Source organism: Gymnodraco acuticeps, unplaced genomic scaffold, assembly GCF_902827175.1.
Source record: "Gymnodraco acuticeps unplaced genomic scaffold, fGymAcu1.1, whole genome shotgun sequence".
Lineage (NCBI taxonomy): Eukaryota > Metazoa > Chordata > Actinopteri > Perciformes > Bathydraconidae > Gymnodraco > Gymnodraco acuticeps.
In genome coordinates this window covers 24,858-43,649 of record NW_022990164.1, presented here as the reverse complement: position 1 = coordinate 43,649, position 18,792 = coordinate 24,858, and the positions used below count along the sequence as shown (strand labels likewise).

Here is an 18,792-nt window from a genome sequence, read left to right as displayed (position 1 = left end):
AATGTTTTGACTTTTGTGAATGAATGTGAATAAGGTTACTTTATAATATCTTACAGAAATGTAACCAGAAGACATGTCACTTTTATAATACACACATTAATCTTTATTATTTTAAATGTTGAAACCATCGACACAAGCAGAAACAGGTTGATGTTGAAACATGTCCTGAGAGCCAGAGAGCAGACTGAGAGCAGAGTGAGAGAGAAAGCAGAGTCCCAGTGAGTCAGCTCAGGACTGGGAACACTGGTCTCTCCTCAGTGTCTCTGAGAGCGGAGTCTGGGAGCCCTGGGTGGCCTCACAGGTCACAGAGACCACCTTCCTCCACTGGTCTGCAGAGAGCCTCAGGGTGCTGCTCCAGCTGTAGTGGGCATCCTTCTCCAGCACCCCGGGGCTCCTGCTCTCCTCCCAGCTGCTGCTGCCGTCCACCTTCCAGGCCAGACTCCAGTCTGAGGGGAAGCCCTTGTTGGCCAGGCACATGAGCGTGGCCTTCCCCTGCTGCAGCTCTTCTGTGGAGGGGGAGCAGCACCGTCAGGGTGGGCTGGACATCACCTAGGAGACACCAATCAGATTAGAGGACAGGGAGCATACAGCTATTGATCAACCAGCAGACACTGGGACACCTTTACTGTGAGAGCGCTTCTCCTTTAAGGAGTTTCTGTCAGATGTTGGTTCTGCTCCATCAGTCTCTCACTCACACATTGTTTCACTTCCCTTTAAGAAGCCTCTCATGCAAATCAGCACGGAGACACTTCATACAGAATCACCTGAAATATGTCACACTGGAAATAAAGTACAACATTAAGGACACATTTTAAATAGCTGTGGTCTAAATCATCCAAACCCTGAACTCTACAAACCATAATTAAACTATTTAGTGGATAAATGAACAAATACGGGAAATGAAACAATCAATTGAGCTTAATGTGAATCTCAATAATTACCCAGTTTTACAAACTTTAAAATAATGTCTGAAAGAATTCAACACATTTTTTAAATATCCATCGTTATCTTTACTCTGTTCAACCGTATTTAAAAACTGTATTCGTAATTTATTTGAAAACAGACGGGAGAATCGAGAACAAATGAAGAACAAGTGAATGAAACATTAGCAGTTTCATCATTTCACATCTGAAGCTGTTTAAATGACAGCATGTTGGGAATGTATAAAGACATTTCAGGAAAAGCTGCTCCGACTTAGGCTCAATGATGAAGAGGAATAAAGACATGAATACTAATACTATCTAAACAGTACAATTAAAATAATATATATCTATCTCTCAAACATTCTAACACAGAATTTAAACGTCATCATATTTAGTTTTTGTGCAGAAACTTACTTCCAACATCCAGTCTGGTTCCTCCACCAAAAGTCCACCACAGTGATACAAAGTCATTGAGCCGCCGTACAAAAACCTCTCACTGTAGAGAGACACGGCTCTCTGACTTTGACACAAACAAACTCACCAAACACATCCACGGTTTACCCACTTTATATAATAACTGCTTCCAATGTTTGAAACAGATTCACAAACTATGGAGAAGTATAGAATCTTTTTAATGAGCTGTTATACATTTAAAAAGCAAAATACTCATATTGAATGAAGTACATGTAATGACGTTATTCTTAAGAAGAACTCTCTAATCGATCGGGCAAAATGTAAATCATTGTCATTTAATAAAGCTTTATTTTAGATTGTTGTGGAGGAAGAGAGCTTTGATTCTAGTGGGAGTGAATTATAGGACAGTTTTAAATGTTCTTTGGAAAGAACAAGTGAGCCCTGACCCAGTCCGGGCGGCAGTGCCCTTGAGCAGGGCACCGGACCCCCAAGTGCTCCCTGGCACATGCTCCTGTGCACCTATGTACTTGTAAGGTGTGTAAAGAACACAGAGTGGAAACTGAATGCTCCCCCAGGGGAGGTCCATCTTCTTTCTCTTCTTCTTCGTGATCAATAATCCAGGTCCCTGTTGGAGTCAGTCAGAGCATTTCCATAGAGAGACACTTTGCATCAGCAGCACCATGCTCCAGTGCTCTGGGACACTTTATAGTCCTGAGAGTTGAGCACTGGATGACTGACAGCTGTCCTTCATGACAACAGAAGCCACAGGAATCCTCCTCATCAAGAACATGACTTTAATCTGCGTCCTCATCTGGACTCTCCTCTGCTGCTGCTTCACAGGTAAAGTCCAGAGAATCAAACTCCTCTCCTCTGTGAACATCCGTCCCTCTGAAATGAAGCGGACAAAACCATGACGCTGCTTTCTGTCTTTGTCTCTCCTCAGAGTCCAGAGGCCAGGTCACAGTGACTCAGTCTGGAGCAGTGAGCTCTGCTCCGGGACGCTCCGTCTCCATCACATGTACGACCAGTCCGAAGGTTTATTATGAAAGCAATCAGCACCGTTTAGCCTGGTACCAACAGAGAGATGGAGGAACTCCTAAACTGCTCATTAAGTATACTAGCACTCGAGAAACAGGGATTTCAGAGCGTTTTACAGGCAGTGGATCAAACTCTGACTTCACTCTGACCATCAGTGGAGTCCAGCCTGATGATGCAGCAGTTTACTACTGTCAGAGTGGACATCACATCAACAGTCAGTATGTGTTCACACAGTGAAAAAGCGTCGTACAAAAACCTCCCTCAGTCAGACTGAACAGGAACTGAACTGACTGCTGCAGCTGGAAGCTACTGCAGAGACTGATACACTTCACTGAGCACACACACACACACACACACACACACACACACACACACACACACACACACACACACACACACACACACACACACACACACACGTTCTTCTCCATTAAGCGTGTCACTTTTTTCTTTTTCAAGCAAAGACTTCTGAAATATTTCTAATTTAAAAGAATGAACTCAAACACACAATAGTAAAATACTAAATCTGTAAAGCCACACTAAACTCATTGGTCCTCAGCTTCTTTTTGAACAGTGTTCACTTCTGTCTCACTGGAGTGACTCCCAAAGATCAAAAGTCCGACTTCAAATCAAACATCACCTTCACTTTAAAGTCTGCAGCGAGGGTAAATCCAGCATGCCCTGATCATGAGACGTTTCTGACCTCTAGTGATACATCGCTGTAGAAGATCAGAGATAAAGGAGGCTGTCTGGCCATGTAGAGTGCTAAAACACACGGAGGAATCTGAATGGCGACTCAAATACAATTTGCTTTGAAATAAAGCACAAACTAAAATAACTGGAGAAATGTTCAAGTCCACAGAAATTGTCCAACTCAAAAAACAATCTTTTAAAAGCGGCTGAATAACCCGATAAACAGAGTAAATCCAATGTCATTGACATAAAGGCAAACATTTAATCGAAAGTAAGCACTGCCCTGCAAAGAGATCACAAAGCTCCAAAAACATGATTGACTTACTCGCAGTCAAATTGAGGAAACCCCACATAAAGAGCTGGATGTTTCCCAAATTCCCCCTGACAAGCTGCCAGGCTCCCCTCCTCCTCTTCCTCCACCTTCCTCCACACACAACAAATACTTTCCAAAGGCCCAGATCCAAACCACACCCTACCCACTCCCACTCTGTGACTGAGTGAACTCTGTCTGTACACTCTAAAAACGAATTCAGGCGACCTTTCACCTCCACTTAATTAAATGCATGGTTGCAAGATAAAAATGTGAGTTAATTGATTTAGATAAACATTTTAAGTTGCAAACATTCATTTATAAGTTGTGTTGACGTAATAATGTTGGTAATTACATCAACTTAATATTGTGTGTAATTTGAACTCTGATTTCTGTGTTAATTGACTTAAAACTAAATTCAAGTTGTAGTAAGAAATGCAATTGAATTGATAACTTAATTGTTCTACACCTTGAGTTAAGGATTTCAAGTCCACTCCCACTTAACATGCCTGGACAAGTTCCCACAGTTAAGACAAATAGAAATATACAAAGGACATTTTAAGGTGAGTGTCGTCTTTTGTGATTCAAATACAGTAGATAGCCTTGTAGTTGCACTGTATAGGCAAATTGCTGTTTGACCAACATTAGCAGCCTTTGAACTGTGAATAGTTCTGTGAGAGGATACAAAGTAGTAGAGGCTACTGTGAGAGTAAAAATACTTTGGTTACTATTGTGATATCGCTTTTTATTAAAAATGAATCTCGTGAAGCAGATCAAGGACATGCTTCTTGAGGTAGGATCGTTATTTAGAGTTGTCATTGAAATGCAAGTTGTTGGCAGTCACCCATTCAGAATATATTCATTTAGGTCATTTCTCTTTTTTTCCTTTTTCAAAAATAGCACAATACAATTGAAGTACGCAGAGAACTATAGCCATCCGCTGCCTTGTCGTGTACCTGGGAGAAAAGGAAGAGGACCTTTTCAAGGAGTTTAGCGACGTAATTAAAAATCTTGAAATAAAATAAAATCCACGGGCACAGGACACAAGCACTGCTCTCTGTCAGCTACATTTTGAAGCATATTGCACTTTTGGCCACACCCCAATCAATAATATCTTAGCAACGTTCAGCATGGATAGGTGTTGACAGCAATGGCATGGGAAAAGGATTGTGTAACATTTGAAAAGTGGCTTCTGCTCTTCTCTTAACCAGTTCACATATTGTATGGAACCTGCAAAAAAGAGAAGATACACTAAAACTTGCACGGTTGTGATTGACAAAATCTGTTCACATGCATTTAAACACTAGGCAAAGTACTCAAAAGCACCTCTGTGTGTCTTCAGGACCACATTGCCATGACGACACACACATGCAGACTCAATAGGTGAAAACAATACCAGCGTTGCTTTAGCAGCTGGTAATAATGGCTCTGAATTCGCTAAGAGTGACAGTTTAAAAAGTATGCATTACCTAATTCATTATCTCTTATGCGCTAACCTATTATTTAATGTGCTTCAAAAGGACATGAATATCGCCTTCATCAGTGACCGGTCCACCCAGGATCTGACCATACGATGGCAACCATCGTGGTCGAGGGAAACAAATGAATGAGCAAGCATTCTGCGTTAAATGTGTTCATACTGTTTGAAATAATGACTGTCGGCAGTGCAAACATCTTTGTTACATCTTTTGTAAAATTGATGTGTGTGATCTGCAGATTGGTGGCCATTGAGAGTTTGTTTGATTTGACATATTTGGCACTGGTTTTAAATATGCAAAGGCCTCTAACTTCGTTGTGATGGCAGCATGTATTTGCTGTGTCCCCATTTCCCATGGTAATATGGCTAATGTGTTTATTTATTATTTGTGGGGCAATTTAAATTTGTGTTATTTATCTTTTGTTTCAAGATTTAAATGAAGCTCAGCGCAAGTTCTTTCAGGAAGACTGGGTGTATATACATTCACTCCGCAGCTGCATATTATCAGCTCATCACAGGCGTTCTCTTTAACCTATTACATTTCACCTCATTCTCCAGCAGCCAATCAACGTGCTGCAGCCAAACTATAAAATGGTTCTCCTCTCTCCTGCAGTCAGCTGTGATTTCAGGTGTTCATGCACCTTATCATATGGCATGTGTCAATAAATGTTCAAACAAAATGAATTCTCTCCTGATTGAAACATCATGTGTTGAAATAAACAACAGCAGTTCAAAATAAAAAGTGAATTGCCTAATATTTTTGTTGTGGAATCAATTAATTAATTTCTTTAAAGGCAAAACAATGAAAAAGCTAAAAAAACAAACTATTGAATACAATATATTTGGAGCAACTTCATTTATAAATGGTTGTCAACTTAAAAACGTGTGTTCACAATGATGGTAATTAAGTACATACAACTTAAAATTCCTTTGAAATCATGTGGTAAAACTAGTTGGAACAACTTAATCTTTTGAGTAATCAACTTCAAAACTTGTGTTTATAATACCAATTATTAAGTAAGTGGTAATTAAAAACACCTCTGATTGTAGAGGAAAAGCCTTCTCCCCTAACTCAAATAACTTTGTTGCTTTAAGACAATTTCATTAGAAGTTGTCTTAACTCAATAAACATCGATGCAAACTGTTGCGTTGATTTTCTTTGTTGAGCCAAGGCATTTGTTTTTAGAGTATAGTCAATCCCACAGATACGGTAAATGAGGGTCCCTTCCTTCAGGAGGAGGGGGTTAATACAGCAGCACGCTTTGGGACGAACTCCTCTCATTCCGGAAGAAACAGCAAATGAAAATAGAGAATGCAATTCCTGAAGAAATTGCTAGTGGGAATGCTTTCGGCTGAAAAGCTGACGCTGAATTGCTTTTCTGAAATGTAATGTGTAAGAAGAAAGTGAAGAATTTAGATTTAAATTATGCATGAACACTGGGGGCTTGAATGTGTGATAAGAGAAGAAAAGAAAGTAAAAAAGCTTGGAAAAGCAGCAGAATATTTGAACTGCAAACTATTGAACTAACTTGATGACAAATGATCTGTTGCCATGGCAACGGTATTTGATGACAACCCAAAATACGCTTAGGTGTTTTGATGGCTGCATCGTTACCAAACCTGTGAAGTTCTAGGCCGTTTGGAGCATTTTCACTGAAGTTATGAGAAAACCGTGTTTCATAGCGAGCATTGTGTTGCCATGGCAACGGCATTTGAAGACATTTACAAACTATCACGTAGATGGCTTCACGGCTGGACTGTTAACACGTGAAGTTTGAGCACTTTTTGACAATTTTCAAAGGAGTTATAGCGACATCGTGTTTTATGGCGAGGGATGCGTTTCCATGGAAACGACATATGGTGAGATCTCAGATTTGTCGTAGAGCTGTTGAGGCATGGACCGGTGATATACAAGTGAAGATTGGGGGACGAGTGGACCGTGTCCATAGGACTTACAGCGACATCGTGTTTCATGGCGAGTGGTCTGTCGCCATGGCAATGGCATTTGATGACACCCCATAATATGCTTAGATGCGTTGATGGCTGCATCGTTACCAAACCTGTGAAGTTTCGGGCTGTTTGGAGCATTTTCACTGAAGTTATGAGAAAACCGTGTTTCATGGCGAGCATTGTGTTGCCATGGCAACAGCATTTGAAGAAATCTCAAAACTGTCCTGTAGATGTCTTCACAGCTGGACTGTTAGCACACATGTGAAGTTTGAGCATTTTTTGAACTTTTTCATAGGAGTTAATGTATAGCGACATCGTCTTTTATGGCGAGGGATGCGTTTCCATGGAAACGGCATATGATGACACACCATAATTGACGTAGAGCTGTTGGGGCAGGACCATTAACCATTATCTGAAGGCTGCTGCTCTGAGCATGTCAGTTGGAGTTATGACATCATCGTGTTCGATAACACAGGTGTTTATATTTGAGATAACGAGGTGTCCAGAGATCAAAGGTTTTCATTGTTCGGAATGAGAGATAAACCTGTTACATGTGAACGATTTGTTGAAGAACCGTAACAGATATCGGTGAAATTTCAAAGCGTGCAGCATCTCAAGGACCTTGAGTGTCTGAAGTGTAATTTTTGTGTACTTTCGGGTCAATAATGTGGCCTTTTTGGCAGATTAACTAAAGGTGTGCGGATGCTGCTGTGAGGAAATATCAGCCTGAAATTACAATGGGCTTTAATGGAGACAAGTTGAACGTTTTTGTCACTTCATGCCCTCAAGAGGCATTTTGTTTAATTATTTGTCATTTTTCAAGCTACGAGATGTTTTCCTACATTTGTCAATAAAAAGTATGTCTCAGGAATGTAGGGTTTGGGAATTATGGAAGTTTAAAAAAGAAATATGAAGGCACATTTCAAGACTCTCGCTGTGACATCACGCACTCTAGTTAAAATCTGAAGAAGGCCTCTGTACCAAGGTCTGAACAATGTTTAATATCTCTAAAAGTAAGAATCAGATTTAAAAGTTATGTTACACGAATAATGTCAGAAAGATGTATAACATTTTAAAGTTGGAATGAGGTTTCTGAGTGAAAGTATGAATGAACAGTTAGCAGTTTAAGTCGCATGAAGATTTGTTGAAGTCTGAATAATTTCTCCATTGACTTCAATGGTTAAACATATGATGAATTATGGGATCTAGCTCTGGAATTACGAAAGTTATGAATAATAAAATTAATAGCAATCGATTCCCGACCGACCTGAACTTTTTGATATTTGAACGGAGTTGCTGCGATGTTCAATGCGAGAGGAGAAGACCGGCAAAATAATGGGCGGAATAATAAGAATAAAGCATTTCGTGCGTAGAAGAACAGATAGTGGGAATGATGTTAACAGCATTCCAACTAAATAACTGAAAAAGTACAAAGTAAAAGTACTTCATTTTATTGTTGGTAGCAGTCAAACAAGTAGCCTACTGAGTCCAGCAGTGTCAGTTTTATTAAGAACTTATGGTAAAACATATTTTTATCGCAAATATAGCACAAAAACATGCATTATTGTACTCTTGTACTTGTGTCAGTGCCGCTTCTCGGCTGACTACCGTAAAGGCGCTATTATTCGCGCACTCAAAAATGAAGAGCTGCTGATTTGACCAAGCAAACGCGAGAGACGGCTGAGTTGACCGCAGTGTTCCCCTGCACTCCGACAGCACTGAGCCCTACATCGAGATTAAGATTAAACACATTTATTTAATTTCGGAACACACACATATACCTTTGGAGTTGGACAGATGTGAGTAAATTACTGTTCATGGTCATTTGAAAACAAAGGCCGGTGTCGGACATACACAAACACACACACACACACACACACACACACACACACACACACACCACACACACACACACACACACACACACACACACACACACACACAGAGCTGAGCAGAGCACAAACACAAGGCCACTGGCCACGACAATATCCCCTCCAAATTCCTCAGAGACACAGCAACCGCCATCTCACCAGTCATAGCTCACATAATTAACCTCTCCATAAAACAGGGAAAAGTACCCAAAGACTTCAAAATTGCAAGAGTAACCCCCCTGCACAAAAAGGGCAGCAAATTGGACCCAGGCAACTACCGCCCTGTTTCTATACTTACCTCCATCTCGAAAGTCATGAAAAAAATAGTATATGAACAGGTCGAAAAGTACCTCGCGGAAAAGAAACTAATCTATGAATTTCAATCTGGCTTTAGAACATCCCACTCCACTGACACATGCCTTCTTTATTTGAGCGACCACATCAAACAAGAAGTGGACGAGGGCAAATACTGCGGCATGGTGATGCTGGACCTACAAAAGGCTTTCGACACTGTCAATCTCCCCATTCTGATTGACAAGCTAAAAGCAATTGGTTTTGATAAACTATCGGTGAGCTGGATGCGGTCCTACCTGGAGGGGAGAGAACAGATGGTGGAGGTAAACGGTACTCTGTCCCCCCCCCTCCCAGTGAGCTGTGGTGTTCCACAAGGAAGCATATTAGGTCCGTTACTGTTCCTAATGTATGTAAATGACATGTCATCAGCATGTGACTGCAACTTGTTCCTGTTCGCGGACGACTCAGCCCTGCTGGTCTCTGACAGGAACAGATTGCAGGTTGAAAAAACCCTCAGCTCCGAGCTCGGCAGAATCTGCACCTGGCTCGCCGATAATAAATTATCATTACACCTGGGTAAAACAGAGTCCATTCTCTTCGGTTCAAAACATAATCTCAGCAAATCCGACGACTTCTCAGTTGCAGTGGGCGACATTATTGTCACAAGTAAGAAGGAAATTACATACCTAGGATCTATTCTTGAGGCAAACCTCTCCTGTGACAAAATGGCATCCAATGTAATAAAAAAAGTCAATCAAAGAACTAGATTCCTATACCGGATCTCCTCTCTGGTAAACAAAAACACCCTGAAAACTCTGGCAGGAGCACTCATTCAAGGGTACTATGACTATGCTTGCACGTCATGGTACCATAGCACCTCCAAGGCGCTAAAAATAAAACTTCAAACATCGCAAAATAAACTGGTCAGACTACTGCTTGACCTTTCATCTAGAACCCACCTCACCTCTGCCCACTTTGACAACCTAGGATGGCTTAGAGTAGACGACAGAGTACAGCTACTTGCAATGGGCCTGGTCTACAAGATCCACTACACCTCTATGGTACCCATGTACATGTCAAAATTCTTCCCAAAGGTCAAGGAATACCATGATCATAACACCAGAGGGAGCTCCACAAATCATGTGAAACCCAGATTTGGCACAAAAAAGGGGGAATACACGTTTCGCAATTATGCCACATCAAGGTGGAACGCTCTTCCCACAACTGTAAAGGAAAGTAAAACTATACTTACCTTCAAAACCTCTCTTAAAGAGCACCTTCGGGGGAGAGCATTGCAGAACTGGCCCCGGTAATGGTACAAATCTCAACCTGTCGTTCAATGGACAGCTTCCCCCCCCCATCTATGTATATACTCGCATTTTAGACTCTGTTACTAACTGTATATCTGTAGACTTGGTATGTCTTAAATGTCCGGTTAGGATGTATTAGAACGAAATCTAAAATGTAAATTGTAAATAAGCCATCTGTATGTCAAATATGTCTTATATGTCTTAAATGATATGATGAATTGGAAATGGGGGACCCTGATGTAAACAAGACGAAAGTCTTTCTCTGGTCTGCATCCCCTTAACAATTGTATGTTTTGAGCTGTACTGTACTGTACCCAATATACAAGCTGTTAATACACTTTTCAATCAATCAATCAACACACGTCATGCGCCGTGTGGCATTGACACAGCTAAGGTGATAAATAGTCTTTGCTTTCATATAATATCAGTTTTAATTCAATCAGCAACAAATATTTTCATTTAATAATTCCTCAGTTGTACTGTGTCCATTCAATAATATTTAAGGTCATCTCAATTTAGATTGATGTTATATGACTTCAGCAGATGACACCCTGCTTTTATTTCTGGCCCTGAAATATTTTAAGTAGAATATTTAATTCATATGTTGTAAGATTCAAGTTTAACAACACATGAAAATCACACATGGATGTACTTAAACATTAGTGATAAGAGAGAGCTTTGTGGTTTACCTTGATGTTCATACTATATTTATTGGAACCAGTTTGTATTAACAAAGATAAAACTAGAATGATTCCAGAAGTATAACCAAACCCAAAGATCATTAGAAAGTAATATGGGAAATATTGACTTGGCAATGTTTTGACTTTTGTGAATGAATGTGAAATAGGTTACTTTATAATATCTTACAGAAATGTAATCAGAAGACATGTCACTTTTATAATACACACATTAATCTTTATTATTTTAAATGTTGAAACCATCGACACAAGCAGAAACAGGTTGATGTTGAAACATGTCCTGAGAGCCAGAGAGCAGACTGAGAGCAGAGTGAGAGAGAAAGCAGAGTCCCAGTGAGTCAGCTCAGGACTGGGAACACTGGTCTCTCCTCAGTGTCTCTGAGAGCGGAGTCTGGGAGCCCTGGGTGGCCTCACAGGTCACAGAGACCACCTTCCTCCACTGGTCTGCAGAGAGCCTCAGGGTGCTGCTCCAGCTGTAGTGGGCGTCCTTCTCCAGCACCCCGGGACTCCTGCTCTCCTCCCAGCTGCTGCTGCCGTCCACCTTCCAGGCCAGACTCCAGTCTGAGGGAAAGCCCTTGTTGGCCAGGCACATGAGCGTGGCCTTCCCCTGCTGCAGCTCTTCTGTGGAGGGGGGCAGCACCGTCAGGGTGGGCTGGACATCACCTAGGAGACACCAATCAGATTAGAGGACAGGGAGCACACAGCTATTGATCAACCAGCAGACACTGGGACACCTTTACTGTGAGAGCGCTTCTCCTTTAAGGAGTTTCTGTCAGATGTTGGTTCTGCTCCATCAGTCTCTCACTCACACATTGTTTCACTTCCCTTCAAGAAGCCTCTCATGCAAATCAGCACGGAGACACTTCATACAGAATCACCTGAAATATGTCTCACTGGAAATAAAGTACAACATTAGGACACATTTTAAATAGTTGTGGTCTAAATCATCCAAAACCTGAACTCTACAAACCATAATTAAACTATTTAGTGGATAAATGAACAAATACGGGAAATGAAACAATCAATTGAGCTTAATGTGAATCTCAATAATTACTCAGTTTTACAAACTTTAAAATAATGTCTGAACGAATTCAACACATCTTTTTAAATATCCATCGTTATCTTTACTCTGTTCAACCGTATTTAAAAACTGTATTCGTAATTTATTTGAAAACAGACGGGAGAATCGAGAACAAATGAAGAACAAGTGAATGAAACATTAGCAGTTTCATCATTTCACATCTGAAGCTGTTTAAATGACAGCATGTTGGGAATGTATAAAGACATTTCAGGAAAAGCTGCTCCGACTTAGGCTCAATGATGAAGAGGAATAAAGACATGAATAGTAATACTATCTAAACATTACAATTAAAATAATATATATCAAACTCTCAAACATTCTAACACAGAATTTAAACGTCATCATATTTAGTTTTTGTGCAGAAACTTACTTCCAACATCCAGTCTGGTTCCTCCACCAAAAGTCCACCACAGTGATACAAAGTCATTGAGCCGCCGTACAAAAACCTCTCGCTGTAGAGAGACACGGCTCTCTGACTTTGACTCACTGAACTAAACCTACCAGCCGTCAAGAAGCTACTTCACCATTAAAGGTGGACATAATGATTTATTCTCTGTTCAATGTTTAACTCTCATGAAAACATTTAAACGTCTTTTGCTGGAGGAAAGTTAGCCTCTTAGTTCAACGTATTTATAAAAGTATGGATACAATAACATGGAGAGGCAACTATTTCTCCTAGTAAGCTGAATAACAAGTACAACGAAAGAGAAATTGCTCTTATAAATTAACATTTGACTTACTTCCAACATCCAGTCTGGTTCCTCCACCGAACGTGTTCCACAGTGATACAAAGTCATTGAGCCGCCGTACAAAAACCTCTCACTGTAGAGAGACACGGCTCTCTGACTTTGACACAAACAAACTCACCAAACACATCCACGGTTTACCCACTTTATATAATAACTGCTTACAATGTTTGAAACAGATTCACAAACTATGGAGAAGTATTGAATCTGTTTTTATGAGCTGTTATACATTTAAAAAGCAAAATACTCATATTGAATGAAGTACATGTAATGACGTTATTTCTTAAGAAGAACTCTAATCAATCGGGCAAAATGTAAATCATTGTCATTTGATAAAGCTTTATTTTAGATTGTTGTGGAGGAAGAGAGCTTTGATTCGAGTGGGAGTGAATTATAGGACAGTTTTAAATGTTCTTTGGAAAGAATAAGTGAGCCCTGACCCAGTCCGGGCGGCAGTGCCCTTGAGCAGGGCACCGGACCCCCAAGTGCTCCCTGGCACATGCTCCTGTGCACCTATGTGCTTGTAAGGTGTGTAAAGAACACAGAGTGGAAACTGAATGCTCCCCCAGGGGAGGTCCATCTTCTTTCTCTTCTTCTTCGTGATCAATAATCCAGGTCCCTGTTGGAGTCAGTCAGAGCATTTCCATAGAGAGACACTTTGCATCAGCAGCACCATGCTCCAGTGCTCTGGGACACTTTATAGTCCTGAGAGTTGAGCACTGGATGACTGACAGCTGTCCTTCATGACAACAGAAGCCACAGGAATCCTCCTCATCAAGAACATGACTTTGATCTGCGTCCTCATCTGGACTCTCCTCTGCTGCTGCTTCACAGGTAAAGTCCAGAGAATCAAACTCCTCTCCTCTGTGAACATCCGTCCCTCTGAAATGAAGCGGACAAAACCATGACGCTGCTTTCTGTCTTTGTCTCTCCTCAGAGTCCAGAGGCCAGGTCACAGTGACTCAGGTTGGAGCAGTGAGCTCTGCTCCGGGACGCTCCGTCTCCATCACATGTACGACCAGTCCGAATATTTATAGTAACTATTTAGCCTGGTACCAACAGAGAGATGGAGGAACTCCTAAACTGCTCATTAAGAATACTAGCACTCGAGAAACAGGGATTTCAGAGCATTTTACAGGCAGTGGATCAAACTCTGACTTCACTCTGACCATCAGTGGAGTCCAGACTGATGATGCAGCAGTTTACTACTGTCAGAGTTTACATGAGATCAACAGTCAGTGGGTGTTCACACAGTGAAAAAGCGTCGTACAAAAACCTCCCTCAGTCAGACTGAACAGGAACTGAACTGACTGCTGCAGCTGGAAGCTACTGCAGAGACTGATACACTTCACTGAGGACACACACACACACACACACACACACACACACACACACACACACACACACACACACACACACACACACACACACACACACATTCACACACACACTCTGACAAGCTGCCATGCTTTCCTCCTCCTCTATTTCCACCAAAAGCATCTGAAAACTGAAATACTAAAGCTTTAGGAAGAGAGATCAGAGTCTCTTCTCAGAGTAACACAACTGTAAAAGTATCTTCAGTGTAGAGAGACACGGCTCTCTGACTTTGACACAAACAAACTCACCAAACACATCCACAGTTTACTCAGTTTATTCAGTGCTTGAATTGGGCCGGTACTCACCGGTACGCAGAACCGGGACTTCTGATTTTTTCCCATCTGCGTCCCGTTACTTCTTACTGTGTACCGGCACCTCATGACGCATCTAGGTACGCTGCGCATATTTGTTGTGTTTATGCTCAGTTGCAACTCCCACCCAGTAGGTGGCTCTGTAGACTGCGATAGACTAGAGCAGGGGGGGGGCAGACAAACAGGCATTAACATCTATAGGGCAATTATGAGGGCAACACTGGATTACGGGTGTATAAAATATGCAGCAGCAGCAAAAACGTCATTACTAAAAATGGATAGATTACAATATAAAGCGTTACGGTTGTGTATAGGAGCAATTAAGTCAACCCCTATTAATGCAATACTAGTTGAAGCAGGAGAGACTCCATTGGAGCTAAGAAGAGAGAACATTGCTATTGCTTATTGGGTCAGGTTAAAAGGAAGTGGGGAAGGAAATATCACAAACAAAACATAACAGGATTGCTGGGAATATTCCAAGTTCCAGGGGCGTGGGTTTGGATGGACAAGTAAAGGAAAAGTAAGGACATATAACATGCAGGATTTAGAGTTTTCACCATCAAATCCATTTAGCAGTGTTCCCCCATGGCTTTTTCCAATAGTAAATATAGATATGAGTATTGTAGAAAAGAAAAGAGAGTGGCAAATAAATGAAGTAGGTGTAGTGCCGAGAGAAGGGAGTCGGAGGCGGTGCATCGAAGGTGGAAAGTTGGTTTTATTGAGCAGCATAGAACCACATGTTGCCGGCTTGAAGTCTGGGAAGAGAAGGGAAGAAGAGAAAGGAGGGCACACAGTAGGTACACAGGAGGTACAGTCAACATGTGTGTCCGTGCGGAACAATACCCCCAACCTGTAGTTCCATGAGTGAATTATGATAAACAGTGATCACTACACAAGCCCCCACAGAATTCAAACATGGACACAATCCTCGCGACCAGGAGGAAGCACCACAGGGGCCGAGGAGGGTGGGAACGCAGGCGAGGGCCAGGCCATGGAACGGGCCGTCGGAAGGAGGCCGCAGGAGAGGGCAGGGGCCCAACGAGGGCGAGGGCACCCCCACCGGGGGTTGGGGGGCGGGCCACGGAACGGGCCGTCATAAGGGGGCCACAAGGGGCCGTGGTAGGCGTCGTGGCGAATGAAGAAAACATCCGCCAGCCGTAGAAAGCTGGGTCGCTGTGCGACGTGGGGACGGGCGTGAATATCCCGGTGGCATCACAGGCTCTGCCCTTGCATGGTTCAGGTCCTACCTGACAGACCGTAGCTTCTCAGTGCAGCTTGGTGCCTTCTCCTCTGCTAAAGCCCCTCTTACCTGTGGGGTTCCCCAAGGCTCTATCCTGGGCCCCATCCTCTTTTTACTGTACATACACTGGCCCTAGGTTCAATTCTCACTAAAAACAATATTCCCTTCCACTGCTATGCAGACGATGTACAGATCTATCTGCCTCTCAAAGCAAATGTCAAACACTCACTACAGCAGTTGATGGACTGCTTGATAGAGATAAAATCCTGGCTGAGCAAATACTTCCTTAACCTCAACGAGAGCAAGACTGAGGTCATCTTTTTTGGACCCCAACCTCCAGCCTCTCCGGTTGATATTCTGGGCTCTCTCAATTGAAACATCCTCCCCTCTGTCATGAACCTTGGAGTGACCTTCACTAGCACTTTTAAATTCGACAAGCAGGTCAGCACCCTAGTCAAATCCTGCTTTTTTTTAAATAAGACTATTGGCCAAGACCAAGTCGTATTTATCTTTTAAAGACCTAGAAAGGGTTATTCATGCCTTTGTTACCTCAAGACTGGATTACTGCAACGCTCTGTATGTGGGTATGGACCAGGCCTCAATTAGACGCCTGCAGCTAGTCCAAAACGCAGCTGCACGTCTTCTGACTGGCCATAAAAAGCGTGACCACATCACCCCAATTATGGCCTTCACTGACTTCCAATTCGGTTCCAAATTGGTTTTAAACTCCTTTTATTTGTTTTCAAAGCCCTAAATGGGCTGGCTCTGGCCTATATAGCCGAACTCCTCCATCGCTACACCCCAGCCAGAGCTTTAAGGTCTGCTGACCAGCTGCTGCTGGTAGTGCCCAAGACCAGGCTCAAAACCCGAGGGCACCGAGCCTTCGCAGCAGCTGGCCCCAGGCTCTGGAGCACTCTGCCCCTCCATGTGAGGTCGGCCCGGACCCTAGGGTTTTTAAATCCTCACTAAAGACACACTTCTTCTCTCTGGCCTTCTAGTCAGAGCGGAGCACGACACCTGACTACTCCCTGTGTTTTTGTTTTTTATATTTCTGTTGTAAATTATTGTCTTTTATTGTGATTGTAATGTGTTTTTATTACATGTACAGCACTTTGGCTCGACCAAAAATCGCTTTTAAATGTGTTATATAAATAAAACTTGATTTTATTTGATAGCTGTCTCTGTATTTATTGGAAGGTTCTGACAAAGTGGTAGTGTTTCCTGCCACACCTGAGCGAATCCATTTACATTACAATACTCTCCAAGTCCCCTCCTGAGAACAAAATCAAGCCACTTCTGCTACATTTGATGAGAGATCAAATTATTTTTAGCCATAAGTTCTTAATAAAATTGGTACTGTTGGACTCAGTACTTGTTAGACTACTACCACAAATACAATGAGGTACTTTTACTATACTCTTTGAGTAATACTCTGTCAAACTCCCGTCCTGAGTACAATAATTCATGTATTCTGGTATATTTGATGAGGGATCAAATTATTTTTTGCAAAAGGTTCTACATGAAATTGATGTTGGACTCAGTACTACTTGGACTACTAGCACAAGTACAATCAAGTACTTTTACTGTGTATTTTTTGATTAATACTCAGTAAAACTCCCGTCCTGAGTACAATAATTCCTGTATTGTATATGAACTATGAATTATTGTACTCAGGACAGGAGTTTAACGAAGTATTACTCAAATGGTACAGAGTACAAATACTTGATTGTACTTGTGCTAGTAGTCCGAGTAGTACTGAGTCAAGCAGTGTCAATTTCATATAGAACTTATGGTAACAAATCATTTTATCCCTCATCAAATATAGCAAAATACATGAATGATTGTTCTCAGGAGGGGACTTTGAGAGAGAATAACTGAACAAGTACACAGTAAAAGTACTTCACTTTATTGTTGGTAGCAGTCAAACAAGTAGCCTACTGAGTCCAACAGTGTCAGTTTTATTAAGAACTTATGGGTAAAACATATTTTCTATCGCAAATATAGCACAAAAACATGCATTATTGTACTCTTGTATTGTGTCAGTGCCGCTTCTCGGCCGATTACCGTAAAGGCGCTAATAATCGCGCACTCAAAAATGAAGAGCTGCTGATTTGACCAAGCAAACGCGAGAGACGGCTGAGTTGACCGCAGTGTTCCCCTGCACTCCGACAGCACTGAGCCCTACATCGAGATTAAGATTAAACACATGTATTTCATTTGGGAACACACACATATACCTTTGGAGTTGGCCAGATGTGTGTAAATTACTGTTCATGGTAATTTGAAAACAAATGCCGGTGTCGGACATACACAAACACACACACACACACACACACACACACACACACACACACACACACACACACACACACACACACACACACACACACACACACACACACACACACACACCAACACCACACACACACACACACACACACACACACACACACACAGAGCTGAGCAGAGCACAAACACAAGGCCACTGGCCACGACAATATCCCCTCCAAATTCCTCAGAGACACAGCAACCGCCATCTCACCAGTCATAGCTCACATAATTAACCTCTCCATAAAACAGGGAAAAGTACCCAAAGACTTCAAAATTGCAAGAGTAACCCCCCTGCACAAAAAGGGCAGCAAATTGGACCCAGGCAACTACCGCCCTGTTTCTATACTTACCTCCATCTCGAAAGTCATGGAAAAAAATAGTATATGAATAGGTCGAAAAGTACCTCGCGGAAAATAAACTAATCTATGAATTTCAATCTGGCTTTAGAACATCCCACTCCACTGACACATGCCTTCTTTATTTGAGCGACCACATCAAACAAGAGGTGGACGAGGGCAAGTACTGCGGCATGGTGATGCTGGACCTACAAAAGGCTTTCGACACTGTCAATCACCCCATTCTGATTGACCAGCTAAAAGCAATTGGTTTTGATAAACTATCGGTGAGCTGGATGCAATCCTACCTGGAGGGGAGAGAACAGATGGTGGAGGTAAACGGTACTCTGTCCCCCCCCCTCCCAGTGAGCTGTGGTGTTCCACAAGGAAGCA

The 18,792-nt window shown here is 42.0% G+C and overlaps 1 pseudogene and 3 gene segments (V, D, J or C); 2 read left to right on the top strand and 2 right to left on the bottom strand.

Moving 5' to 3' along the window:
• Positions 1-76: 76 nt before the first annotated feature.
• LOC117547026 lies at positions 77-1,473 on the bottom strand (annotated as a pseudogene).
• Positions 1,474-2,057: 584 nt separating this feature from the next.
• LOC117547017 lies at positions 2,058-2,630 on the top strand. The segment is given in 2 exon segments: positions 2,058-2,177; positions 2,281-2,630. Coding segments are annotated over 2 exon segments (423 nt in total).
• Positions 2,631-11,169: 8,539 nt separating this feature from the next.
• LOC117547025 lies at positions 11,170-12,935 on the bottom strand. The segment is given in 3 exon segments: positions 11,170-11,641; positions 12,800-12,875; positions 12,927-12,935. Coding segments are annotated over 3 exon segments (405 nt in total).
• A 553-nt stretch (positions 12,936-13,488) lies between these two features.
• On the top strand, positions 13,489-14,081 carry LOC117547022. The segment is given in 2 exon segments: positions 13,489-13,639; positions 13,743-14,081. Coding segments are annotated over 2 exon segments (411 nt in total).
• Positions 14,082-18,792: the final 4,711 nt, after the last annotated feature.